The 27,062-nt window shown below is 45.4% G+C and overlaps 3 protein-coding genes across 6 annotated transcripts; 2 read left to right on the top strand and 1 right to left on the bottom strand.

The window, feature by feature from the left end:
- Positions 1-6,135: 6,135 nt before the first annotated feature.
- ASCL3 (achaete-scute family bHLH transcription factor 3) lies at positions 6,136-6,678 on the top strand (the record flags this gene model as incomplete). Its single annotated transcript, XM_081063243.1, has 1 exon — positions 6,136-6,678. The coding sequence occupies one exon, from the start codon at positions 6,136-6,138 to the stop codon at positions 6,676-6,678; it is 543 nt and encodes a 180-aa protein (XP_080919369.1).
- A 1,365-nt stretch (positions 6,679-8,043) lies between these two features.
- LOC308503687 (uncharacterized protein C11orf16) lies at positions 8,044-19,575 on the top strand. 2 transcript variants are annotated; one of them, XM_081063235.1, is made up of 7 exons: positions 8,044-8,655; positions 10,573-10,748; positions 12,362-12,518; positions 14,096-14,327; positions 14,985-15,611; positions 18,358-18,575; positions 19,180-19,575. In XM_081063235.1, exons 2-6 carry the CDS (start codon positions 10,591-10,593, stop codon positions 18,552-18,554), a joined length of 1,371 nt encoding a protein of 456 aa, XP_080919361.1. In that variant the 5' UTR covers positions 8,044-8,655; positions 10,573-10,590; the 3' UTR covers positions 18,555-18,575; positions 19,180-19,575. The 2 variants fall into 2 exon arrangements, with proteins under 2 accessions (XP_080919361.1, XP_080919362.1); XM_081063236.1 differs by lacking the exon at positions 8,044-8,655 and adding an exon at positions 9,849-9,926 and having other exon boundaries at positions 19,180-19,569.
- Positions 18,184-26,520, bottom strand: AKIP1 (A-kinase interacting protein 1). Of its 3 annotated transcripts, XM_081063240.1 has the most exons (6): positions 26,475-26,507; positions 26,020-26,247; positions 25,487-25,567; positions 23,256-23,360; positions 21,872-21,943; positions 18,184-19,907 (listed from the first exon to the last, which is right to left on the bottom strand). In XM_081063240.1, the coding sequence occupies exons 2-6, from the start codon at positions 26,239-26,241 to the stop codon at positions 19,764-19,766; spliced, it is 624 nt and encodes a 207-aa protein (XP_080919366.1). In that variant the 5' UTR covers positions 26,242-26,247; positions 26,475-26,507; the 3' UTR covers positions 18,184-19,763. The 3 variants fall into 3 exon arrangements, with proteins under 3 accessions (XP_080919366.1, XP_080919368.1, XP_080919367.1); XM_081063242.1 differs by lacking the exon at positions 21,872-21,943 and having other exon boundaries at positions 18,185-19,907; positions 26,475-26,520; XM_081063241.1 differs by lacking the exon at positions 21,872-21,943 and having other exon boundaries at positions 18,185-19,907; positions 26,020-26,475.
- Positions 26,521-27,062: the final 542 nt, after the last annotated feature.

The following is a 27,062-nucleotide window of genomic DNA, read 5'->3' on the forward strand; positions in this document are numbered from 1 at the left end:
CACCCATTTAATGATAAAAAACAAATTCTCAGTAAACTAGAAATGGAGACCTTCCTCGACTTGATAAAGAACATCTACAAAAACCCACAGTTAACATCAGACTTAATGGTAAAAAACCAGGAACTTTATTGCTGAGGACCAAGGCAAGGATGTCTTCTCTCACCAGTCCTTTTCAACATCATACTGCAAATCCTAGTTAATACAATAAGACAATGAAAAAAAAGGTATACAGATTGGGAACAAAGAAATAAAATCTTTGTTTACAGATAACATGATCATCTATGTAGAAAATCCAAAAGAATTGCAACATAAAACAAACAGAACAAAAAGCCTCCTGGAACTAATAATGATTATAGCAAGGCTGCAGGACAGAAGGTTAATATACAGAAGTTAATTGCTTTCCTATGTATCAACAGTGAACAACTGAAATTAAAAACAATATTATTTACATTAGTACCCCCCAAATGAAATAGGTATAAATCTAACAAAATATGTATAAAACATATATGAGAAAATCTATAAAACTGATGAGAGAAATCAAAGAAGAACTACATGAGTGATAGTCCATGTCCCTGAATAGGAAGACTCAATATTGTCAAGATGTCAGTTCTCAACTTGATCTATAGAGTCAACACAATTCCGAACAAAATCACAGCAAGTTATTTTGTGGATATCAACAAACTGATTCTAAAGCTTATATCAAGAGACAAAAGACCCAGAAAAGCCTACGCAATATTAATGGAAAAGAACAAAGTCAGAGGACAGACACTGACTTCAAGACTTAACTATAAAGTGACAGTAATCAAGTCAGTGTCAGCGTGGTACTGGCAGAAGAACAGACAGATCAATAGACAAGAGAGCACAGAAATAGACCCACACAAATATAGTCAATGGATCTTTGACAAAGGAACAAGAGAATACAGGGAGAAAAATGTTTTCAAAATGGTGCCTGAACAACTACATCCTTGTGCAAAAATAAAATAAAATGAAGCTAGGCACAGACCTTAACACCCTTCAAAAAATTAAAATGGATCACAGAGCTAAATGTAAAACACAAAACTATAAAACTCCTAGATGATGACATAGGAGAAAAATCTAGATTACTGTTAGTTTGGTGATGACTTATGAGATACCACACCAAAAGCGTGAATCATGAAAGAAAGAATTGATAAGTTGGACTTCATTAAAATTAAAAACTTCTGCTCTGAAAGACATTGTCAAGAGAACAAGAAGACAAGCTACAGATTGGGAGAAAATATTTGTAAAAGATACACCAAATAAAGTAGTATGGTCCAAAATATACAAAGAACTCTTAAAACTCAGTAGTAAGACCAATAGTCTGATTAACAAAAGGGCCAAATACCTGAATAGACACCTCACCAAAGAAGATATACAAATGGCAAATAAGAATATGAAAAGCTCCACATCATATGTCATCAGGGAAATACCAATTAAAACAACAAGATACCACTACACAGCTATTAGAAGAACCAAAATCTGGAACACTGACAATAAGTGCTAATACAATAAGACAATGAAATAAAAGGTATACAGATTGGGAACAAAGAGTTCCTGGAACAACAGGAACTCTCATTCATTGTTGGTGGCACAACAAATGGCACAGCCACTTTGGAAGACAGTTTGGCAGTTTCTTACAAAACTGAACATATCTTTACTATAAAATCAGCAATCATACTCCTTGTTATTTACCTAAATGAGTTGAAATCTTATGTCCACACACATATCTACACGTGGATACTTATAGCAGCTTTATTCATAACTGCCAAGACTTGGAAGCAACCATGACGTTCTTCAGTAGGTGAATGAATAAGTAAACTGTGGTACATCCAAACAATGGAATATTATTCAGCACTCAAAAGAAATGGGCTATCAAGCCATGAAAATACATGGAGGAAACTTAAATGCATATTACTAAGTGAAGAAGCCAATCTGAGAAGACTCCATACTGTATGATTCCAACAATATGACATTCTGGAAAAGGCAAAACTATGGAAGCAGTAAAAAAAAAAAAAAAAAGAAATTAGTGATTGTCAGGTATTGGGGCAGGGAGGGATAAATAACTGGAACACAGAGGCTTTTTAGAGCAGTAAAACTATTCTGTATGATACGATAGTGCTGGCACATGTCATTATATATTTGTCAAAACTCAGGATGTACAACACCGAGAATGAACCCTAATATAAACTGGATTTTGAGTGATAATGATGTGTCAATATCGGTTTATCACTTGTAACAAGTGTATTTGGGGTAGGATGTTGGTCGTGAGGGAGGGTACGTGTATGTAGAGGCAGGAGGTATACGGGGACTCTCTGTACTTTCTGCTCAATTTTGCTGTGCATCTAAAATTACTCTAAAAAATATAGTTTATTTAGAAGGAAAAAAAATTAACAGGTATTTTAATAAACTGTGGGTTCATATTGACCTTCCTGGTTGTGGCCTTAATCTCTAAAAGAACATTGACCAATATTTGCGCATTATGAGACTATTACTTAAAAGTACTTTCCATGAATAATTTTGATATAAAAGCACATAACCCAGATGAATGGGGAAGCATTCTTTTCACAAAACAATTTGTTACAAGAGTCAGTTTTGTAAGCAAACCTTTCTACTTAGTATTGTTATGTGTTGTCATATCTACACATTAGGTAGAAAAAAACAGCTAAACCAGAACTGAGCAGTCCTGTTTAACTGTAAGCTACTTTGCATAATGTTACTAAATGATCACCTATAAATCAGGTTTAAGTCTGACTGAGGCCAAAATACAGCATCTTGGTGACAAACCTCAGGTAAGAGACTCCCCAGAGTGGCCCATGGGAGAGAAGAAGAACGTGATGCTTAGGAAAATCCCCAGGCACAGCTGATCAGTGAAGAATTTTGTCAGCTACCTGCTTATTCCATTATCTTAAATTATCAGCTATGCCTAGGTGTGGAAAGATTCAGATTTTGCTGGTGCGTACGTCACCTGGAGCAGTGGAAAGCGTTTTGGCCTGGAAGTCAGGAGGCCTAGTTTGTGCTTCCTGCTCTGCTAACTGGCGCTGCAGCCTTAGCCGAGTCACGACGAGCTAGGAGGAATTGGCTAAGAGAATTTCTAAGGTTCCTTGCATCCCTAACATTCCATAGGTCAATTATATGTGCAGTTGCAGCTTTTTGCTTTTTTACATGCTAGATATTTTTGATAGCTCTGAGAGTTGAAGCTTTTATGCTCAGCAGAGTATCCAGGATCTGTTTAGGATTTTATCAGTACGACCTCATCCTTTATTTTCCAAAAGAGCTCTAGGACAGAAACCCGAGATTTTCCCAGGGTCAGTGCATTTGTTGTGAGTTGTGCCTGTATCTGGCAGTGTGGAGCCCAGCACTAAGAGTCTACATTGCTTTCTTTTAAAAACTTGTACTCAGTTTCTACAAACATGTTCAGCCTCGCTAGGAGTCCTAGCTTGATCTCCTTTGTTACTGCATTTTTTATTCTATCACGCTCTTGTGTTGTGGTTATATTTTCTTCTTTGAATGAAAGAGGATCATATTTAAATGCTACTACATTGCTTAGTGAACTTTTTGGAAATGCTTAATGGAAAAGGCTTCTCATCAGTGTGTCTCCAGAGACCCCAGGCTCTTTTTCCAAGAATTATGCAAAGTCTTATTAAAGTCTAGAAACTTCTAATTCCCGGTAGCACATATAAATTACTCAGATTTCATCTGGGTCAAGGTTTAAGACCGTGTTAAAATGCTCTGTGAAGGTAAAACCATGCCCAAAGAATTGTTGTGTGTAATTGGCTTTGCTGACATCTGCCTTATGTTTTGGTACCTGTTGTATCACTTCTGACTTGTCAGCCATGGGCAGAAAGAAGGCTCTGCTGTTTTTAGAAATGTAGAAATATGGGCTCCATACCGATTGTGACATCATTTTGCAGCTTCTGGCCATACATGTTCTTTATCTCCTACCCTCCAGAATTCCTGGCTTGGGAATTTCCTAAAATTTTCCAAAAATTTCCTAAACTTTTTCTCTCAGCAACCTTTTCTTTTTGAAAGAATCTTGGCTAGTTTCTAATCTTCCAGAGATTTTTGTTTTATGTTAGTTATTTTAGGTCATTTGGTCAGTAATTTGGAATCTTTCATTTCCTGTTCCTTTGTTTTGATTTTTGTTTAATTGGACCTATCACACTTAATCTGATTCCCCCATGCCCAAGAATTTCTCCTGGCATTTACTCCTTTTCCAGATTGTTTCACCATGACTTATTATAACCCTCTCTACCCCTCACCCTTCCCACCCCTCATCTCCTAGTCCCCATCCCCTATTGCCCTTTCTGTTTCCACAGTCATTTGTCTTTCAGTAGCCCTACTAGGTAGGATAGGCTTTTCCACAGGCATTGTAATACACTTTATTGCACTTGAATTCTGGTGCTTAGGGGCTGCTCCATCCATTACATAGGGCAGCCTGCAGAGTTTTTGCTGCGCTCAGGTAGAGAAGCAAGTGACAATGTTATCTAATCTTGCCCATAAACATTGGGGCTGATTTGAGGGGGAGGTCCCTCTTTTTCTTTACATATGCCAAACATAGAGAACAATCCCTCTCTCCTAATGATGTTGAAAAAATCACAGCCCTGAAAAATTAACAAAGCCTGTCTTTCCTTCTTTTCTGGAGGCCCACAATTAGATTTCATGAGGCTTTTCCTTTTCATCTGTAGGTATGTTCTTCATCTCTCAAGAAATATGCTTTGGATAGATCAGTGTTTGATTTTCCAGTGTTAGGGAAAATATAAGCCAGGTTTTCTGTAAGGTACAATTTAGAAAGGGATGCTGTACAAGTATTCATCTGTTAAGAAAGGAAAGAGGAAAAGAACCAATGCCTGGTACTATATATACATATAGATAGATGTAGATAGATATAGATAGACCTATAGACCTATAGATAGACCTATCTCTATATATACATATTTTAATTTAATTGTCACAACCACTCTACAGAATAGTTAATATCTCAGTTGGACATAGGAAAAAACTGAAGCTCAGAGAGATTAAGAATCTCGCCTAAAGACACACAGCTAGGAAGAGGCAAAGCCAAGATTGAAACTCAAGGGTGATATAACTGAAAGAAAAATGCTTTTTGCACACAGCACTATCCTGCCTCCCAGGTAACTGGTTAAACAGCAGTATCCCTATAAAATTGGCTATGGCTACATTATTATAGTCAAAGGCAAAAAGTAATGGTGGTTTAATAAATGCAATGGATGCAGTTCTATTCAGAAAGAGGGAATATGGTATAATACTTGGGGTATAATATCTTTGCATTCCATTAAAAAAAACTTAAATACAGATGCACTTCACTCAATATGCTTAAAGTTCTGTGTAAGTAATAACACGTAAATTGACTATGTTTTAAATGTGTTAGGGGAGTTTCTCATTTAAAGGAATCTTATAGTGACTTTTTAAGAGTAAATGCTTCCTTTCTTATTTGCATTTTTGGTTTTGCAACTGTCATATCAGGCATTATTTCAGGAGGCTTTTCCTGTGAGGTTGCACGATCATTAAATAGTTCATAATTTTTCTAATGTGTATTTGAATATTATGGCATTTCACCTTCACAGTCAGCATTACCTGTATTCCACCTCTATTGTTAAGTACTTATTATTTTTCTTCAAATTCATACTCTTTACTCAAGTAGATTTTATTTTTCAAAGAAAGTTTGTATCACTGCTGTAAATGTGAAAGCAGTATAACTCACAATAAATAGAAACTAAGAGTGAAATATTATTAAATTCTAGCCATATGCTATTGCTTGTTGAAGGTTCCCACCAGAGAAGGATTAGGAAGCACTCTAGTGTAGAAGATGTATTCTCACTAGGCTAAAGCTGTATCTTTGTAATCATAAGGATTGAAAGAGAATTGAAAGGGAATAACTTTTTCACAAGTTGAGTCATGTTATTTAACGCTGTTTCTCGTACTATCAAAAATCTCTCTTAGTCCCCACAGGCTATTGTTTTCAGAATGGGCTCAGAAACTGCACATCAAAGCAGAAAAGTCTTTAAAACATTGATCTCCGAGAAAGTTGTTACCTGCTCTCTTCTGATTTGACCAAATTAATAAACTTCATTATGTTTCCAGGCTAACAAGGAAGTGATGGACAATAGGAGCTACTCTAATCTGCCAGAAAAACTTCCTGTCTTCTCTGACTCTGCCCACTTGCCACTGACCAGGTCCTTCTATCTGGACCCCATGGTCACTTTCCACCTGTACCCAGAGGCCCCGGCGCCCTCCCCTTACTCTGAAGACCTGCCTTTGCTGCCTTTTTCCAGTGATTCCCTGATCATGGAGAATTATGGTGAACCCTGCCCATTCTCCTTCCCAATGCCTTATCCAAATTACAGAAGGTGCGACTACTCCTATGGGCCAGCCTTTATCCGGAAAAGAAATGAGCGGGAAAGGCAGCGGGTGAAATGTGTGAACGAAGGCTACGCCCAGCTCCGACATCATCTGCCGGAGGAGTACGTGGAGAAACGACTCAGCAAAGTGGAAACCCTCAGAGCTGCAATCAAGTACATTAGTTACCTGCAGTCTCTTCTGTACCCAGATAAGGCTGAGACCAAGAATAACCCTGGGAAAGTTTCCTCCCTAAGGGCAACCACCAGCCACCACACTGACCCCATTTTTAGAATCATTTGAGTCAGTGTTTCAAAATAGAAACAAATAATCTCACAAAAAGGGGTCTCTAACAGCATTGTGGAATAGTTTTTCCTAAATGTAGTTTCTGTGAGGGCAGTTAACAGCACAGATGCTAACCTATGCTGGCTATCTCTTACCTGGGTCTCAGGTGTACTAAACATTGTCTTATGTAGACTGAGAAGATGCTGCTGACGTTTTGGTGATTTCTTTCAAGAACTTTAGCAGAGCAGGAGTCCCCAAGATTCTCTACACCTCTCACCTTGCCCTTCTCACACAGTTGGCCAGAGTCTCAGCTGTGAGAAACTCTCACAAAAGTTTTGTAAAGTATGAGTAATGATTACTGAATGCTTGTAAGTGCACTTTGGAGATGCCTCACGCCGAGCAATCACAATGAACTCTCTTGATCTGACAAAATTTAGTGGTTTTTACTTTTTGGGGTTCACAAGAAATCTATACCTTACCCACGTCATGATGGGAAAGTGTCTCAGAGCTGACGCAATAGTAGTTACCAAAACCTTGTTGTCATTTGTGATGACTTCATTTATCTTTTTCCTGCATGCAGAAGACGTCCTTAGGCAGCTGGGGGTAGAAGGTAAGAGGGCAGGCTCTGGAGTCAAAGTGCCAGCGTTTGCACTATCAATGCAGCTTCCTCTGCATGTCTCAGTTCTTCATCCACAGAATGAGAATAACAAGTACCCCCTATGTGTATGACGGTTATCAGAAGAACAGTGCCTGGCACATTACAAGTATTTATTACCTTTACTGTTAGGATTATCATCACCCTTCCCTTGTTTTGTCCACAGCATCACCTCCTCCAGGTTCTCGTGGCCAGAAAACGTGCAGCTGCCAGGGCTTTTCCTTCACCCACGGGAAGGACGATCTCTGCCCTGTATCTTGGAGTCTGCCTTCAAAATGTCTTTATGTCTGTTCCCATAATTAGCTTCAGCTCTTCCTTCTGCCTTAATTCCCAGGTCCCATCTGTCACCAAGCTCAGTCAGAACTTTCTATACACTGTCAGCCCTCTGTGAAGTCTTCCCATCCTGGCCATTATTTGTTTCTTTATTTTGTGTACGTATTTCCTTGCAGTTCCTATCCTACTATCTTTACATACCATGTTACACACCTTTCTCTGCCTTTTTCAGTAGATAGACTGTAAGATCCTTAAAGATAGGAACTAATCTTAGTTATCCTTTATTCTTAGCACCCAGCAAAGAGCCTCAAGTCAGGTAGCTGTTATCGGTAAATTCCAATCCTGTCATGTTGTGTCTGGGTCACTGTTCACAGCCTCCTCCCTGGCCTCCTGGGCTCTGTTCTCAACTGGCTCCATTCTCACTTTGATGTTCCTTTTTTTTTTGGGGGGGGGGGGAAGGGGAACAGGACTTTTATTGGGGAACAGTGTGTATTTCCAGGACTTTTTCCAAGTCAGGCTGTGGTCCTTTCAATGTTGGTTGCAGGGGGTACAGTTGCGGGAGTCGAACCGGCAACCTTGTGGTTGAGAGGACGCACTCCAACCAACTGAGCCATCTGGCACTGATCCATGTGGGAAACGAACCGGCAGCCTTCGGCGTTAGGAGCACGGAGCTCCAACAGCCTGAGCCACCGGGCCAGCCCCGATGTTCTTTCTTAACGCATGTCACGTCTCTTCCTTGCTCAAACCCTATGGTGACCTCCTTTTGACTGTCATATTGTTTATACTTATCTGCTTGGTTTTCAAAGCTCCTACCAATCTGGCCCCTTCCCAAATATCTACACCTTGATTTTCCCATGACATCCCATTCCCCCACTAAAAGAAAAGAAGTCTTGCAGATAAATCCTTCTCTCTTGGCTCTTGCTTCCTACCTAAATTGGAATAGTCTCCTTTTTCCTCCCATCACGGAAATCCCACCTGTCTTATGCAGGAATCCTCCTCTCACTGCGAGAGACGTCATTGGTTTTTCTTGGACTCGAACTTTGTACACCGAGTAACTCAGCCTTTAGGTATGTAGTCCTGCGCACATTCTCCTGACTATAAAGTTATGCTCTGTGAGAGCAGCATCAGTCAAGCTGCTTTTGGGTACAAGGAAGCGAAAATCCAATCTGAATTGGTATAATCAGCAAAGGCTCACATAAACTGAAGCACCCAGCAGAACAGCTGCCTTCAGGCTGGTCCAACATTGTTACCAAAAATCGGTTTTCTTTAGGTCTCTCTTCTCTGTCTTTCTCTGGGAATAGCTTCAGTGTCCCAAAAAGGCTGCCAGAAGCTCCCAGAACTACATACTTTCTTATTTATGTATAAGAGGAAAGAAGAAGTCTATAATCCAGGATTCCCCACATATTCTCAAGATATACTCTGATTGGAGAGGCTCAGGAACATGTCGGTGCCTAACCAGTTCCTGTGGCCAGGGGTGATGGGATGTGCTGATTGACACATGTTCTGCCTGTGGAGCTGGGGTCCCATCAGCCACCTCATCACATGGCTCCTCAAACAGCCACAGCAGCTGGTGGATGTGGGAGAGGCACCCACGAATGTCCCTATACGCTGCTTCAGTATTTTCCACTAAGCACAGGTGCCAGGCACACAACTGCACAATGACTGTCAGATGCCTCAAAATACCAGTCTTTCCCCTGGGTATTCGAATTAGAGCGGAAACTAGACTTTTGTTCCTTTGCACCCAATGTCCACTCCCACCCTCCCAAGTGGTCACTACACCTCTGTTTCTCAGTAGAGTTCCATTTGTTACAGACAAACATGCCCACACCTTTGGTTATTTGGTTTTAAACTATGGACAAATTCTATGTTATAGTCCCTCCCTAGTGCAGCCGGTGGCCCCCACTACCCCGGCCTCCTGCGTGCTCATGCTCGGAGAGGAGGCAGATCGATAGCGCCGAGTCTCTGTAGGGTCAGCTCCTCCCTCACAGGGCTCCCCTGGGATCCGTGAGGGCTTCCCATCATGACTTAATCTTCCGGCAATGAAGAAGCCCGAGCTTTTGGGAATTGAAGCTACAATGACCTTTCCGTCTAACATCCCCTCTCCCCCTCTTCAAAGAGAAAGATGGAGAACAACCCTCTGCCCCCTCACCCTGCCCATGCCTCCCAAGGCCCCCTGGCACCCCTCTGCACATGCTCAGTACACTTACTCAGCCCACAGCTTTCCTGCTGGCTTGCATCCATGGCAACCTGCTTGGCAACCAGGAGTCAGTTAGGCTGAGGCCCTGAGCCCCAACTGTCAGAAGGGGTGAGGCTGAGGGGGAGGCATCTGGGGCTGTGGGTAAGTTCCCCTGGGGGCAGACCTGTGGACTTGGGCAGGGGCAGACCCTAACGGGGCTCTGGTGGGCTGGGGCAGTGAAGTGTGACCTTGAGTCCCGGGTCGCAGCTGGTGCCTCTGAACAGGTCCATGGAGGCCACAGCCCTGGGGTCCCAGCAGGGCCTGGGGCTAGAGTTAGTCCTGAAAGACTGGATAAGGAGGGGAGTCTGAGCCTTGGGCTAAGGTTCTGTTTGTCATGAGCGTTAGGATTTGTAAAGGGAAGTATGGTCTTCTCTCTAGGAGGCCCTACAACTAGGCAGGAGGAAGGAGGAAAAAGCTAACAAATACTGAGTTACTTGTATGCCAGGTGCTTTCCATATATGATCTCCTGCATGGTAACTGAAGTGCGGAGGTCAAGTGAGCACTCAGCCGGCAGGCTGTGAAGCATTCAAAGCTGGTTTCCCTAAAATCACAGCTCTTACTCTTTCAACCCTTCCCCTATTTCCTGAGCTGAAGGTTCTGAGGCAGTTGGTTCAGAGGACACCCTGAGCCTTTGTGGGAGCGGGTGGGGCCCCAGAGAGACTGCTGACCACAGAGCTGAGCTCTGCCCCAGCCAGGCGCCTTTTGCTGGGCTGTGGGCTGTAACTTAGCTAATGGTGCTTGTTCTCAGGTGGTTTCTCCGAAGGCTATGGAATCATCCACAGATCCTGGGATGCCTTTGCCCAAATACTGCAGCGTAGCCACAACCCTGGAGGCCCCTGCCTGGGCCAGCACCGCTCCTCCCTGGGACCTCTCCTTTACCTGCCCCTTTGCCTTCCGAGCACCCTGGCACAAACCTCTCACCAGGTACTGGTCTCTGCCCCTCTCAGGGAAATGGTGTGCACTTTCCTTTTTCCTCTGTTCTCAGCTCTAGGTGGTGTCACATGAGGGAGAGAACTTGCTTCTTGGGAAGGCCGAAAGGGTTCTTTACTGTGTGGGCTATGATTTGCTTAAGGTATTTACATGACCCCTGTCTAAACTGTACTCCCAGTGACATTAAGGGTTGACCTGGCTTTCATCCTACCTGGTAGCAGGGTGGCAGATGTCAGAGTTGGCACGTGTGAGAGAAGGCAGTTAGGCATCACCAGTTATAAAGCTTCTAGCTCATTTTACCATCAACTGAGACTTGCTCTGGCACTACATGAGAAATTAGGGTTTTAGCAGCCAACAGCTAAGGTGAGGTCTCTGGGTCCCTCCTCAGGTTCTCTCAGCGTCCCTCAGTTGCCCTGGCTTTTCCTGAATAGTGTCCCCAGTTGGCTGTCTAAAGTGTGCATACAAGAGGGGAGAGGCCGGTAAGCAAGTCCCAGGGATTCGTGTCTGTGCTACCCAGTTCAGCCTGCCCAGGTTAGGGACATGCCAGCTTGAACCCTTAGTAACCCCCTTTCTTGATTCACCTACGTGGACCGTCTCACTCAAAGCCAGAGTTAAGCATCCCTGTATGCAGGCTTACCCACAAAGTAAACAGCATTTTCAAAACGCCAACCCTGACTCAACCATTCCGCCTCCACCCTGCTCGGCTCTGCCCACAAAGTTCCCAGAACTGGCTTCTTTTTTCCTGTCCCCATATTCCCTCATTCAGTCCCTCTGTGTTTCCCCTGCTCAAGCACTTCCTTCTCTCTCTTGACCCCAGGCACCAAGCCGCCTTACAGTTTTGCTCTTTTGGCATTCCCATCCAAGCCTCCACGCCTCAGCCTGGACTCTCACACACCCCCTTCAGCTTTACCTTCCCGGTTCTCTTTTCAGGTCTGCTGTCTAGTCTCAGACCCAGCATTAATTAACTTGACTCTATCAAGGCTAATCACATTTTGATGACTTTGAAACAACTCCTAATCCTCAAATGATGGTTCCCTTCAGTGTCCTCTCCTTCTGCCCCTTCCCACAGTTTACCTTATCTTACTGGAATCATAGATTGCCACTTTGTATGTGGATTTCTGTTCCACATAGCCTTGTGTGGGGACGGAGTCCCAGAGAACAGTTTCCAGGCTCTCGGCCTCATGTGGAAAGGTGCTGGCTCGGGTAGCAGATGGCCGTCAGCTGTGGCTAATTGACCATCAGCTGTAACCAGTTAGCCAATTGGCCACTGATATAACTGCCGCGGCTGTGTTGGTTGGTCAGTTGGTTGGTTGGTTGTCAGGCAAAGGAGCGGACAGCAAATTGCAGGTCATGTGGCTCCAGCCTTAGTGAGACTATAGTGGTGTGACTCCCCTACCTATGGCTCCGTGGGTGTTCCTTTTTGGCCTAGCCATGTCCTGCGTTCTTATGTGGGGAGGGAGACCAGAGACCCCACAGGCTGCCTTGCACGACACCTTGTACAACACACCCATGCTGTGGTGCTGCTCAGATCTAACTGTGAAACGTGTTTCTTGATGTTTTTAGGGCTTGATCTCCTCCAGTCCCTAATTCCATTTGCTTTTTTCCAGATGTTCATGTTATCACCCGAATCTCCACATTGCAGACCCAGCATGGCAGGGACCTGGCTGGCTGGGAAGAGTTAGAGATGCCGCTGACACATGGGTCTTGGCAAGAAGGGAACCAGATGGTTTTTATTACTGGGCTCGGCTAAAGGCTGTGCCAGAGGCAAGTCTCTAACTCCCCACATCTCCCTGGCACACCCTGGGTGGCCCTGTCATATCTGATATGCCTCAGCTGTGTGTGCCCAGCAGTTCAGTTTCTTGGAGAAGCACAGATCTTCCATGGCCAGGCAGTACAGGTGAAAATGTAATGTCAGTGAGTGTATTAGTTTGTGGAGACACAGCTGTGTAACAAAGTAGCACAAATAGAATGGCTTAAATAACAACAGAAATGTATTGTCACTCAGTTCTGGAGACTGGAAGTCCAGGTGTTGACAGGGTTGGTTTTTTTGAGGGTGAGCCTGTTCCATGGGCCTTTCTTAACTTCTGGTGCTTTGCTGGCAACCTTGGCTTGTAGATGCATCAATCTGATTTCTGCCTCATCTTTACATGGTGTTCTCTCTGTGTGCATCTCTGTGTTCAAATTTCCACTTTTTATAAGATCAGGCATTGGATTGGGGGCCCATTCTACTCAGTCATACTCAGTGTGACCTCATCTTGACTAATTACATCTGCAACAAACCTATTCCCAAATAAGGTCACATTCTAAGGTACTAGAGGCTAGGACTCCAACATATGAATTTTAGGGGACACAATTGAACCCATAACAGTAAAGAAAATGTACAGTAAAAGTACTTTATTCAGGAAAATTCAATGTGTCAAATTATGGACACCAGCCTAAGGGTAAGAGGAGCAGAATGTGTGTGCCCGTACACACCAGTGTGCCTGTACACACACAAGCTCAGTCCCCTGCATGTTGGGAGCCCTGCCTTTACTTCAGTGGCTGCTTACTTCACGAGTTTTCTCTTTTCAGAGTCAGACTTTGTGAATGTGGACACATGGAGAAAAGACTAGTGTGAATTCTAAAAATATAAATGAATTATAGAATTTTCAGTCATTTTGTCATTTTCAAGTAACTGATATGTGAATTCAAAGGAAATATTAGCAGAGTTTTGCTCAAATATAGGGTCTGTGTAGTGATTCGATGAAAGTAATTGGTAACCAGACTTTATTTCTCTTCAAAATCATCCTAAGTTCTCTAAAACTCTTGTACTTTGAATTAGCTTTAGTACTTCTCCTGCTCACTCATGCATTCCAGTTTCTTAGCCAAACCTCCCATCACTGATGGAGGGGCAGTACGGAGGGCTGCCCTAATGCCACAGCCACCCCTTGGCGATGTGGGCCTGTAGATAGACCGTCCCTAGCCCTGGCCCTGGACCTGGGGACAACACATGTTGGAAGTGCTCGGAGGGGGAGTACATTGGGGAAAGATCCAGAGGACTCAGAGATTATAGGCCAAACATAGAGATAGCAGAAAAGGAAAGCATGAAAAGGAAGTGAATGGGAAGGGAAAGGCAGGAAGTGGTAAACGAGAGTCAACCACGGCAAGAAGAAGCAGAGGGAAGGGCGTCTGTCTGCTCCACATGGCGGCCCTGCTGCAGCCAGATCTAAGTGGTACCTGTGCCTGTCCTTTCTCAGTGTTTGTAAGGAAGACCCTGGGCCTGGTTCTAGGGCTCCGTGGTGCTCCCGGTGATACTTCCTTCCTGATGCCAGATCTTATTCTGGGTGTTCTCTTTCCCACAGCTGGAGAGGCAGGGGGCCCTTCTTGTGGAGTTTGATGCTCCCTTTGCCCCAGACCCAAAGCTGCCAGCCCCACTGCAGAGCGTGGTCTTAGGAGAAGATGTCATTCAGTTCTCACCGTTCACGGACTACTCACTGCAACCTGGAGACAAGGTGCTGGCACCGTGGGAGCCAGACCGACAGCGGTATGGCCCCGCCACTGTCTTAGGCTTGGAGGCGAGAGAGCCCCAGAGAGGTAAGGGAAGCTGCTCTGTCCTGCCAGGCTCTGAGCTGCCAGAAGGAGCCAGGCTGCTGATGAGGCCAGAGGAGCTCTCTACAAAGGGGCATCTCTACAGCTCAGGGGTCCTAGAGGCATTAAGAAAAACCACCTTCCCCCCTCACTTGCAGCTTAGTCCTGGGGTGGCAACAGATACACAAATCATATTTTTCAGATTATAAAATATTTTTCATCAGGGTAAAATAGCCTGCTACTACTATATCCATGTTGGTTAGCTCGCCTGTGTTGTGGTGGTGTTGTCCTGGGGTCAGTCACACCGTACTCAGGACCTGTCCCCACCAAGTCCAGGGACCGGGACACTCCCCTTCTGCAGGGCCAACTAGTTAGCGTCATTGTAGTTCGAAGAAGGACAGAAGGAAGCTCCTCTTCTCTTCCACCACCTGAGGATGTGTTTTGGTTTTGACATGAAAATTGAGACAGGGAGTCATGCGCAAGGGCAAGGGCAAGGGCAGTGGTGATAGATAAGGAGCAGGTGAGGGGCTGTTTCTGGCAAGTTCTCCAGGGAGAAGTATGCATGCAGTAGGCAGAGCAGAGGGGCTGCGCTGAGGTTTTGCTTTTGGGGATAGGATATAGAAGAGGTAGTTGTAACAAATGTTGCCCCTTTCTGTTATGTAGCCTCGAAAGAAGAAATTACAGTTCACTTCTGGAATGGCAAGATAGCTACAGTGCCTCTAGGTGGGGTCAGGTGGGTGTCCCCAGCTGTCTGGAAGAAGGCTGTGGAGAGGCTAAACAGCCCTTTCGTCAGGGAGCACCCCAGTCCTCTCCTCTGGGCCCCTTGCTGCTCTCTGCTGGGGCCGGTAATTGGATGTGTCACCTATGGGCTTCCACTGGGCACCCCGTTCCTGTGTCCCCCCTGCGACCCCGTCTGTTGCCAGCTGCTGTGCCAGGGCGGCCTCTGCTGCTGCCCCTTGGCTGGACCCACCTGGTGGCCTGTCCCCAGAAGCTCAGGGGTCACAGCCAGAGGACACCCAGAGACGGAGCTGAACCCCACGGCACAGCTTTTGCCCCTAGAGGGTCCTAAAGAGGAGGAAGTAGCAGTGCAAGCTCCCATGGCTGTTTTTCCGTCGTCGTCCTCTTCTGAAGAAGAGACTTTGGAGAAGGATCTGGAGGTGGGCTTCCGGCAGAGGCTGACGGGGGACGCCACCCTCCCTGGGAAGTCCCTGAGGAGGCAGGGCGGCCTTTGCCAGCCCGAGTGGAGGTACTGGAGGAGAACCGGGCCTGAGCCGCATCCGGGGAAGTCAGGTATACCTTCTTCTAAGGCCCCTGCTCCCTTCCCTCCTGTCACTCTAAAGAATCTGAGCCACACAACTGTGAAGCTGGGATTAGAAATAACACTTAGGGAGTCTGTGAGAAGAGGGAAATGGTAGGTGTCCACGTAATCCTTAAGGTCCAGCAAGAAAGGATGGGCCGAAGGATTGCATCCCTATGTAACAGGTATCCTTTCTTTCTTCACTAGTCTCTCCAGAGTTAACTGCCATTGTCTGTTTACCTGCCCCGCCCCCCCTTTTTTCTCAGAGGCCTTGATTTTTCTTTGGATGAATAGTCATAATACCTCCAGGTATTGATTAGAGTCTTCAGTGCCCTGAGAAGCACAGAAACTGGTTTTTAAACATTGGTCATCAGGCCCTACTCTTCAGACGGGCCCCTTAGTTAGAGCAGGAGGAAGCGGGGCGCTGCATTACATTGCTCACTCTTTCCAGTGCAGAGGGGAGGCAGTGTTATTGTTGGCACCCTGCTGCCATCCCCAAACTTCTTTATCTTGAGCTAAGAACCGTGTGACATGCCCTTGTAGGTTTAGGGGCAGTATATCACTGATATGCCTCACGCCCACCCTATCGAAATTCCCAGAGGAGCCCAGAAAGAGCAATAGCTAGTCACCTGGCAGAGCTATGTGATGGAGGTGGCTTGGATCAGCCCAGCCCTAGACTAGCTTCTTGAGATCCTGAAGTCACTAATTTAACATTCAGTGAACTAAATAAACATTCAATCTGGGGCAGCGATGTTATGAGCATTAAAGAATACCACTGCTAAGGGCTTAAGGATCTCTAGGTACCACCCACTTTGGGACCCATGTGGGTCTCTGTTTGAAGCCAGGGCCCTATTTCCAGGACAGCTGCCAGAGGTAAAGTGCATATTAGTCTTCAGTTCCAGAAAGTTGAGAAACTGTTTCTACAATGAGAACCTTTCTAGGTTGCCTCTACTGGACCCCTGGGCTTTGGGGCAGGCAGGGATGCATGTAAGTCGGCTGCTGTTGTATATGAGGGTTCCAGGCCTTCGCTGGCTTTCAAGGTGTGGGATCTTTCCCCCACCTCTAACAGGGAAATAACTAAAGGGACAAGAACCCAGCCATGACCCACTGAGCTCTTCCTCCCCTCTCTGAGAAGAAATTTTGTATTGGAAATATAAAGGCTGGGGAAGTTTCCAGGCGGCTATGCAATGGGTCGTGACGATGGTACAGTGGGATGGATGGATGCCTTGGGAAGCCTTAGCAAAACTACTTGGAAACAGCTGTTTCCACTAGACCTACCCTCTCTACAAGTGATATAATATAAAGAAAATGGTGCCCAAATCTAGAGTTTTCATGCTTCTACTGTCTCCTGCTTTAGCACAGCCTGGAGAAAGAAAAGCTGTACCTACGGAGGAGTCTGTGGGGAGCAACCGTGATGGCCCCAGGCCCAGCCTCAGGGAGAGGGAGGCCAGTGGGGTACCCCGAGGGTACATGGTGGACAGACATGCCCCAGGTACCAGGACAGGCCCACTACTGTGGCTTGCTTCACAGACCAATTCCAAACCCGATTAAGTCTCTGGCCCGAAGCACACACTGCTTGAAACTGCCCAGCCACTTACATGTACATTCAGTCTCTCCCCGCCACCACCAAATTTCAACAGATCCAGTGCAAAGATCTTTTCTTTTTCTGCCCCCCCCCCCGCAAAATAAATTCAAATAATTGGCTATGAAGAGAAATATATGAGTAAGATCTTCAGGTACTTGGCCTGGCTCTCCTTTAGGTACTGGATCATTTGTTATGCTCCAGGCAAAGGTTAATTCTTGGAGCTGAACCATGAGAATTAGTGGACTGCCCTCTGCCAGGTCCCAACCCTGTACCCAAAGCTATGGGGAATATTCCCAAGATGGGGTGTGGAGAAAGAGGCCACCCCCAGCCCTTGTCACAGGTGGGGTATTTCATCCCACAACCAGTCATGACGACATGCATAAGCCCGCGTGTGCCCAGTGCTTTTCTTTCTCCCCTCCAGATTTTGTATCCTTTAAAGGAAATGTGTTGCTTTGCTTCTCCTACTTGTGCTTGGTAACCATCAGGTACTGAGGCTTGACACTCAAGTCAGGCTCTGCCTCTTAACAATCCTCTTGTATGAGTCCCTCCCTCCACACTCTTGTTCCTTTCATTTACAGGCCGTGAGGTTACTGTTTGATCCTAACCTCGCCATCTTGGACAGGCCGGATTGGTGGCTGCCAGCCCACGTTGCTCTCCACCCTTATACTGAAATAGTAGTCAAGCTGTAGTTTTAAAAGTCAGGGAGGGGATGGATTTCTTTTAAAGTAGTCCTTCCTTTTTTGATATTGTCCTGTTCCTCAGGAAGTCACATCTCCCATTATTTTTGTTTTGCCTCATTCAATCTCTGAAAACTTATTTTTCCACCAGCTTACTATCTCCTCTGCTTTATTAACTCCATCACCTGGGGGTGGTTGGTTACCTTTGTTTCCCGTGCTGGCTGTTTTGAAAAATGTCTGATAACTTCTCCCACCCAATTCCAAGTCTGGTGATCAGATATAACCTTTCTCAAAAGCATAATAGCCAGAAATTATTAACCAACTTTATTTCTTCTTTAAAAATAGAGAACAGTGCTAGGAGCTTACAGGTAGTGAAGAGATTCTCTGATCCTTGATGTTTGTTGTACTTAAGTCATCAAGATTAATCCCATCAAAATGGTGGCATATTCAACATACCTAATTGAATTCTGGGTTTAGGAACAAGATGTTGCAATATTCAGAAAGAAAAGACAGGCAACAAACGGCAGAAACACACCGTGGTAGTGGGGAATACCAAGGAACTGGTGCTGGAGGACACCAACATGAAGCCAGTGCAGATCCTGCCAGAGGAAACTGAACAGAGAAAACGGAGTCAGTGCGCTACGACATGTCAGAGGGACCAGAATTCCTCGTAGATGAACAGCCTAAGGATCCAGGTAACACAGCATGGCTGGGAAGGGTTTGGTTTGGTTTGGTTTCTTAAGGAGGGTGTAGCTCACAATGGCCCATGTGGGGATCGAACTGGCAACCTTGGTGCTATCAGCACCACACTCGAACCAACTGAGCTAACTGGCCACCCTGGGAAAGGGCTTTTTAGGGACTCCTTTCATGGTTCTTCCACCTTTTGGAGTCACACCCCTTGAAAATAAAACCCATAGCTCCTTCTCCCAGAAAAATGCACATATCCACAATTTTGCATCCAATTTCAGAAGGGATCCCCATTTCCATGACCCTCTACCCTACGGTGATGGGAATGGGTCTGCTTTACTAGGCCCTATGTCCGTGGGAGTCTGTTCCTCACTAGGAATGCTAATATCGCTCTACTTAAAACTTCATTTTCATCATATGAAACACTGGCTTTTACCCTGATGGAAGACTTATGTTCAAAGTGAGATGAATGACCAGGCAACTAACTTGAGACGCAACACTACTGTTGGTGTGCTAGCTTCAAGTTTAGCACACATCAGTGACTTAAAGTCAGTGCCTTTCAATCCTTCCTACAGTCAGCACAAGACTCGCAGGAGTGTTTTTCTCTTACAGGAAGCTGAAGTGTAGTGATGGGAAATACCTGAGGAGGAGTTACAAAGTGGCTGCCACAGCCTTCTTCAGTGGAAGGAGGTGGAGTGCAGGCCATAGATGATAGTCAAATAAGCAGCAGCATCTTCAACCCATTAAGACTTCCCTGCAGGTAGGCAGCAGGAAGGCACCTGTGCGAAGGATCACAGGTGTGTGGTGGCCCTGGGCAGGGCTCCCTGCCAGGGGCCTGGTGAGGTCAGCTTGAGGATGCCTTTTCCACAGGAGCCACAGGTCATGGTCGGCCTGCTTTGGGCCAACGCGTCCAAAGCCTCTCTGCCGTCTTTTCATAAAGCCTACAGTTGTCCATGAATGACATTTTATTGTTCTTAATACCAATAAAAAGAAATTCTTTCTATTTCCAAATTGTTCCTTTTATTATCATAATTAACCTTTACTTGGAAAGCAAGCAGTAAAAAGTATTCAGACAGCATCATCATTTCAGGCAAGAGGGTAACCCTAAAAGCAGGATTAATGTGCAAATATTAAGAGACTCATATGCTGGCTTTATTCTCCTTGCTACTTTAAAAAAGGTACTGTGATGGTCAACATCATATGGGAAAAACCAAGTCCACACTTTGTCCTGAATCAACTGCCACCACTTGAGTGCTCTTGGTTAAGTCATTTGCACCCACCGTGACGGAATAGGTCCCTGGATATACTTCTATGTAGAGGTCTGTAGAGAGATTCTCAGCCTGGAAAGAAAGCAGGAATTAGCAGTTAGAGATGTGATATCCCAATGCCCGGGCGCCTCCACCAGGCCACCTGTGCGCCAGAGGCCAGATGGAATGAAGCACTCGTGTCGGAGATGCAGGTCCTGCTTTCAAGTCTCGGCTACAGGACAGCACTATCCTTTAGGTAAGTCTCAGCCTCTCCTTATGCTCGTTTCCTTATTTCTAAGACTGATAACACCTGCCTCACAAATAAGCATGAGTGTAAAAACACTGTAAACATTCAAGTATTATAGGAACATGAAGGATCATAAAAGAACACTTTAGCTGGAGTAGAAAGATGAGAATTAGGTAGAAGGACGGGCTAATGACATTGTTTTAGGGATCAAAGCAGTCAGTGGCACTTGCTAACACAGATTAGCAGTAATGGCAAGGCACTTTGGAATGATGAGAATCATTCTTTTTCACTGAATTGCTTTGCTACATTCATTAGCAGGGCAATGAAACATTGCTTTTCTCCTAAAGCTGAAACTACTCCTAAAGGAGTAGATTCCATTTTGTCATGCCAGCACGTCAGCTGGCTAGCAAAAGCCCTCCATCTGAGGCAGGGTTCTCCTATAGTGCAAAACACTGGAAGCTGGAGTTAATGGAAAGATTTGCTTAGAACTGAGCACCAACCATCCTCCAAGGATAGACTTCGTGCACGACAGGGAAGTGGGTCATGGAAGGCGTGCAGCAGAGGAGGGGTTTCAGCTCATATGGCAAAAGAGCAAAGTTGCAAACCAGAGAAGAGCTGTTCCGAAGGACCTAGGCTCGTATCCCACAGCTAGGACACCGCTCATGCTCACGCAATGCTCAGAAGAAGCCACAGGCAGAAGTTGTCATTTCTAACCACCCCCAAGGGGGAAGAAAGTAAACCACTGGCCAGCAAAGTCCACTAGGAGGGTAAATGATAATATTTATGAAACCTCCTCCCTCTCCACGTTCCAGATTTGAAGCCAATTTTTTCCAAAGATGCTTTGTACTATATCCGTTCACATTCCGTTACTGCAATATTGGAGGTCTATTATCAGTGAACTGATGTGAATGGATGTGACAACGCCACAACTATTTATTGGTCATCAACTATGTAAATAAATAAAAGTAGGTTTCAGAAAATATAGCTATATCAGAATTACAGAAAACGAGGGATGCTTCATTTGTGTGAATACAAGGAAACACAGGGAAGACTGGCAAGTGTGATTCCCACACCATGAGCTTCAGGGAGATGAGCCAAAATCCAGCAACTGCCGAGGCAGCTAAGCCAGTAACATTTGTACTAGAAGCAGAATATTCTTGGTTGCTATTAGCTTCAGTATATTCTAGCTAGTAGCACACTGTATACAAACAAAAATTAAGTAAATGATTGCAACAACATGCTGGAGTTCCTTTCCTCAGAATTGCAGCCCTTCGAAGTTCCAGAAGATTTCCTTAGTTTATGAACTAATGAGTACTTGATCCTAAAAACTCATCCCTATGTGTTTTGACAGAGAGACATTTGTAGAAAATGGGAACAAATCCCTTAAAATGTTTTGGAACCCAATCTAACCAAATGTATGTGTTTCAGAACGTCAGTAATGGTTTTCACTTTGTAATCACAAAGGTCAGGCCCTTTTGCTGCTTGAACAGATGGTGGAATTTCAGCAGGACCCAGCGCCAGCCCAGCTGAGCTGTAGGAAGGGAGATGTGAATGTTTCACATTCTTTCCAACCACAACTATGAGTTCAGGCACAGAGCATCCCTGATGCTTAAGTGAAGGAAGGATACCGAGAAAACATAATTTTATATTGAACCAAAATGTTGTATGCTCCCCCCAGGGATAAAAACATCCCAACTTAAAAATACTACAGATCCAGTACAAAGAACCCTATAATAACCAGGTCAACTGGTTCATGGAATTACAGTGGCGGTGAAGGCCAGTGCAGGGACCCTCGGAGCTCTGTACTCACAGGACGGGACGCCTCTAGAGCACACTCTGCGGCTTGACAGATGCCTCCAAGACCCAGGGATGTTTCTGTTCTCTGAAGAGACGAGTACAAGCATTGCTTAGTGCCCAAGCTCCGACTTCTGGCTTGTCAAGAGAAATTTGCTCCCACTTTATTGGGAACTAACTATTGTTCTGTCAGTTTTTTCTAAGTTTTTACCTAAGCTATTAAGGCTTTCAGTGAATTCTGTGAGGTATTTTTAGTCAGATGTTTACCATGATTACTTTTTATCCTACGTGGGCTCTGGAGTCAGACAGACCTGTGTTTGAATCCTATCTCTGCTATTCACTGAGAGAGACAATCTAGATTAATTTCTCTAAGCCTTGGTTTCCTCATCTAGAACGTGGGGATACTCGATTGTAGGGAAGATTGAAAGTGCAAATGAGACTACTATTTCACAGGCTCTCAGGAAACAGAACTCTCTTCTGTGCTCACCCAGGAATGGAAGTACTAGAGGGGAACAGACTGAATTGATAAAGGCCATTTTCCTTAGAGGCACCAACTTACATTTTATAGGAATAAATGGGAGGGATAGCAATGATTCTTGCCCACATGTCACCCCCTTAGGGTCAGGCTCACTTAAAAGAGTCCCAGACCAGAAAAAGGGGACCCCGGCTGTGGGCTCTGGTGTTACTCAGCATCTCCAAGGCCGGGAAACAAGGGGGCCTTCCAGCAGCAGCCAGCCCTCACTCGTAGCCCTTCGGCCACTCTTCCATCCTTTCTCTAACCCCACAGGCCAGAGAAGTCAGAAATCCAACTTGTGGATCAGACTCTGGACTTAAGTTTGTTATCTTTGAGTACAACTGGGGGAGTTTAAAAAGAAAAACAAAAACAAAACTTTCCTCAAAAACAATAAAGGATTTCTGCTGAATCAGTTCAACAAACAGAATCTTTGTCTTCCATGGAATGACATATGGTAAACACAGGTAAATTTGTAATGAGAGGCCTGTAATTGTTACTATCTTTAGGAAAAGTATTTCTGTTAAAAGAGATCCTCTCCTTGCACTTTCTTTAAGATTACCAAAGACATGATAAGTATCACTACCTTAGAGTAGAATGTGTGATTATGAAAAATCTCTTTCCTCTCCCTACATGTAGAATAGGATGTTTTAAGCTGTGTTCTTTAAGCCTGCCCAAGAGCCATGTACAGGGGTATCAGTCCTATCTTGGACAAGCTCCTATTTCATGTTCACTGCTGTAAATGCTCTGAGGCTGGGGGCTGATACGTTTCCGTTGAGCATTATGTTGCTAAGTCATGCAAGCATTCAATAATATAGATCCAGCAGGAGCTCCTGGACATCGGGGGTTGAGGCTGAGGGCAGAGCACAAGACACTTGAGCATACATACCTGACCAGACCCTACGTCCCGGCACAAGTGCAGCTCCGACTTCCCTCTGTGATAACGATAGACGTGGGTTGCCCCTCCTTCCTCTAGCACAGATGAATAATATTTCTAGAGAATATGAAAGATGTTTGGTAACCAAATAGTTTGGTTCAATTTTCAAAACACTTAGTATGGTTAAAAAGGGAGGCAAGAGAATAAAGGTAAATCACCTGCCCTCTTGACAGGCCTCTGAAGTCATGTAACAAATCTTAGCCCATGTCAAGTGTCTGCAGAGGAGGAAACTTCATTTGGCATTACTTTGCTGCCATCTGCTGCCTCTGTAGGGCAAGAATTCTGGCCAACTAAAACTCAGCAGGACCAAGCTCTCTGCCAGGTTAAATAACTTCCGTATCTGCACCCCAATGTCAAGTACACATGCTCTTTCATCTCCTCTCATGATAAGTTCTAGTGAACAGTTCCACGTTTATTGTCAGTCTCAGACAGGGACAAGGGAAGAGAGGGCTGCATCTCCTTGAGAGCAAGACATACAATAGGAAATTAGCATAAACCAATAGCATGCAGTCATTTTCCCCTGCAGAGGAGGGGAAGGAGAGGTCTCCAGTTTAAGGAGAATAATCCAAAGGATCAGAAAGCAGTTACATTTTTCTTGTCTACTTCCTTCCTCCCCATGGAAGTTAACCTTAGACTTGCTCTTGATTATGACTAATGATAAGGACACCACCAGTGTTTGTTCTAAACATGGTGTAGGGACAGTGTTCAAAACAATGAGAAGCTGCAGAAAGCACTTCAGGACATGGATCTAATGATGCATTTTAGGGGCTGCTTCAAAATTGTGAAGGCAAACTCAGAACACTGTGCTAAATTCTATCTCGGAAAGCCAAGGGGTTCTGAGGTTCCACTCCATAATGGAGACGTGAACTGAAAACCAAAATGAAGAATACCAATTTGCTAAACCTCAAACCAAAGACAAATATTATTTTTTTTACTGACCCATAAACCAAAATGTTTAAGTTGACCACTTTACAGTAGAGTCAAAGTTATGAATTTTTCTAAAACCATTTAACAGAATAAGAACATAAAACTATTCTCTGAACTATATCTCACCTGTTGGAATCCTATTCTTGGGAGTCACAGGGATTTTGTAAAAAATGTAGAAAGATTAGAGATTTTTTTGGAATCTTAATATATAAAATTGAAAAGTAGGACAGAAACAGTTATTCTCTTCTTTCTCTCTTATAGACCAGCATCCTTAGAACCACGTAAGAATGACAAAACGTTAAGACTGGAAGAGACCAGAGTCTGTTGTAATTCCTAGAAGAGCTAGAGTACCTCCCATGCAGGTGATTTCCTTCAGAGTTGGTGGGCCTGCCTTCACCATAAGGTCAGCATTCAAGATGACTTTAGTATATGGTTTTGAGAAGAGGGTCTTTAAAACCTTTGTTCAGCCATTTCAATGAACGGTACCAAAAATCATAAGTCCCTCATGCTATAGTTTATGACAATTTTCTGGTGGTCACCTCTCAGTGGAAACCAAAGAAACAGACTGTGAAGTCTGGAAAGAACTTTAGGGATCTTCATTTGGGGAAGGAAAGGCTGAGAGACTAACTGGTCTAAGGCATTACAGCCAGTAAGTGGCTGAACATGGGTCTGATTCCTGGAAGGCTGCTACTGCCATTAAGCCACACCACTTCCCATGAGGATGTTGCCTGTTCCACACAATCACGTTTGTGGCCAACAAGCCATAGGAACCCACAGGGACATACTTAAACCTGCGGTACCAGGGACTTCAAACAGGTTAAGGTCTAATGTAGGGATTTTGTTTTTCTTTCAGTACATTTTGAAAACAGGCTCAGAGGCTCAGTTCCAGTTTAGTAACCCTGATTTTTTAAAAAAACTTAACTTCATTTCAACGTTTTAAAAACTCCTAATATCTGGACATGATTGTTTTGGAATTCAGCACCAAGCCCGCCCCACTCCCTCCCTCCCCCCACTAGTCTGAAAAACAATAGTGAGAGCAGAGACCTTTTCAGACTTGTTCACTGCAGTATCGTCCTCAATATCACCTAGAGTGTTACATGAATTCTAACTTGGATTTATTATCTGCTTTAAATCTGCCCACCAAGGCAGGGCAAGGTAAGCCGGTAGTCTCCCTTCTCCCTAAATTCTACAAAGATCCACTTTGTGATCCATCAGCAGGCGGAGCAGGGGCAAGGCTTTGGCTTACACCGACTTACCCCACACTGACTTGAAGTATAGCCCATGAATTCAGCCATTGTTCTGAAGGAAGCACTGAGGGTTGAGGGTCTTTCTTCTCTCTATTTGAATAAAGAGCAGGTGAGATCTGGTATTCCCTACGGGAGAATGAAGTCATTTTGGGAATAGATTCCTTTTACTTTTCTAAAGGCTAAGTTTAAGAAAGATCTTTCTGAAAAATTATTCCAACTCTAAAAAGAACACATTGACATGCAATTTATCCAGGACAAAGATAGGTTTGCGCGCTTTCCTCTAGTATCAGATGGTAGCATGTAAGAGTTTCTTAAAAAGTAACCAACCAGGGCCGAGCACTAGCGGCATCCTAAACCTACCCAAAAAGAACCTATCACATATCACGAGTTTTCAAAGTGCTTTTCCGTTCCCTGTCCTGGTACTTCACAGCTTCCGCCAAAGGACAGGATCCCTCAAGTGCTTCTGTGTTGCATGCCCTGGTGTCCAGCAGGCCACCGCTGAGAGAATGAACGGGCTGGTCCCTTTGCACAGGGGCCCTCACCTCTGCTGGGAGGAGGCGCTGGGGACGGGCTGCGGGCCGTTTTTCGCGGTAGGGCCGCTCCCGGGAAATGAACCCCACGCTGCCTCTGGGAAGCTCCAGCGAACGCCAGTCCACCGCCCTCCTCTTGGCCCGCTCCAGCACTTCTTGACCCAGCCTAGCGGAGCGCTGCAGGGAACGTCGGTCCACCCCGTTCAGCGCCGCAGCCGCCAAACAGTTCTCCATGCCTCCCTGCTTGGACACACACACACACACACACACACACAGAGGCGGGTCAGCGGGCCGCCGCCACCCTGCTTCACCTCCAGGTCGGAGCCCGGCTCTCAACCTCCCCAACGACCACTGCCCTCAACTCCGTCCTCAACGCCTTCTCCAGCGGCCGCTGGGTCAGGGGCGAGCAGGTGCGCGTTAAGCCCTTCCATTTCCGCCTCCCCTTGCCCTCCGTAGGGGGCCCTCACCAGCCAGCCTCTCAAGGAGCATGCGCTCAGCGGTCCATCGGAGGGGGAGGGCGGGACCTAGGGCACCAGACGCAGGCGCAGCAGGCGGGGCAGGAGGCGGAGCGTGACGACAGGGCGCAGGCCATTGGCGGGTGGCAGGAGGCGGGGCGCACATTCTGCGCCGGACACGCCTCTTTCGGCCGGGTCACCGCTCCCACGTGCGGGTTGTCGGCAAAAGGCGGCGCACGGGGCGCTGGTGGAGAACTGGTGGCGTTTGGGGCACCGGGCCAATTAAGCCCAGAGCCGAGGCCGCCAGTCAGTTTAGTCGGAAGATCCCCTGGCCCTGGGTCCTGGCTGGTGGAGAGCGTCTCTGCCGCTTAACGTGATGAACCTGGTGTAAAGTCAGGTGGTCTGTTGGGCTAAGAAATTGTGGGGAATAAGACTCGTGCGTCCAGGCGCCTCTTTCTGCCTGGTCGATATTTTGGGATATCGCTACGTTTATTTGAGGAGATGGCTAGGATAGGCCAAACATTGCCGCCAACATAGGCTGCCAAGGTGGCGCTTGTTGAAGGGAGTCTGTGTGGCCAGCTGCAGGCTGTGGCGGGTGGA

The sequence above is a fragment of the Rhinolophus hipposideros genome, assembly GCF_964194185.1.
Source record: "Rhinolophus hipposideros genome assembly, chromosome: 10".
NCBI classification, from domain to species: domain Eukaryota; kingdom Metazoa; phylum Chordata; class Mammalia; order Chiroptera; family Rhinolophidae; genus Rhinolophus; species Rhinolophus hipposideros.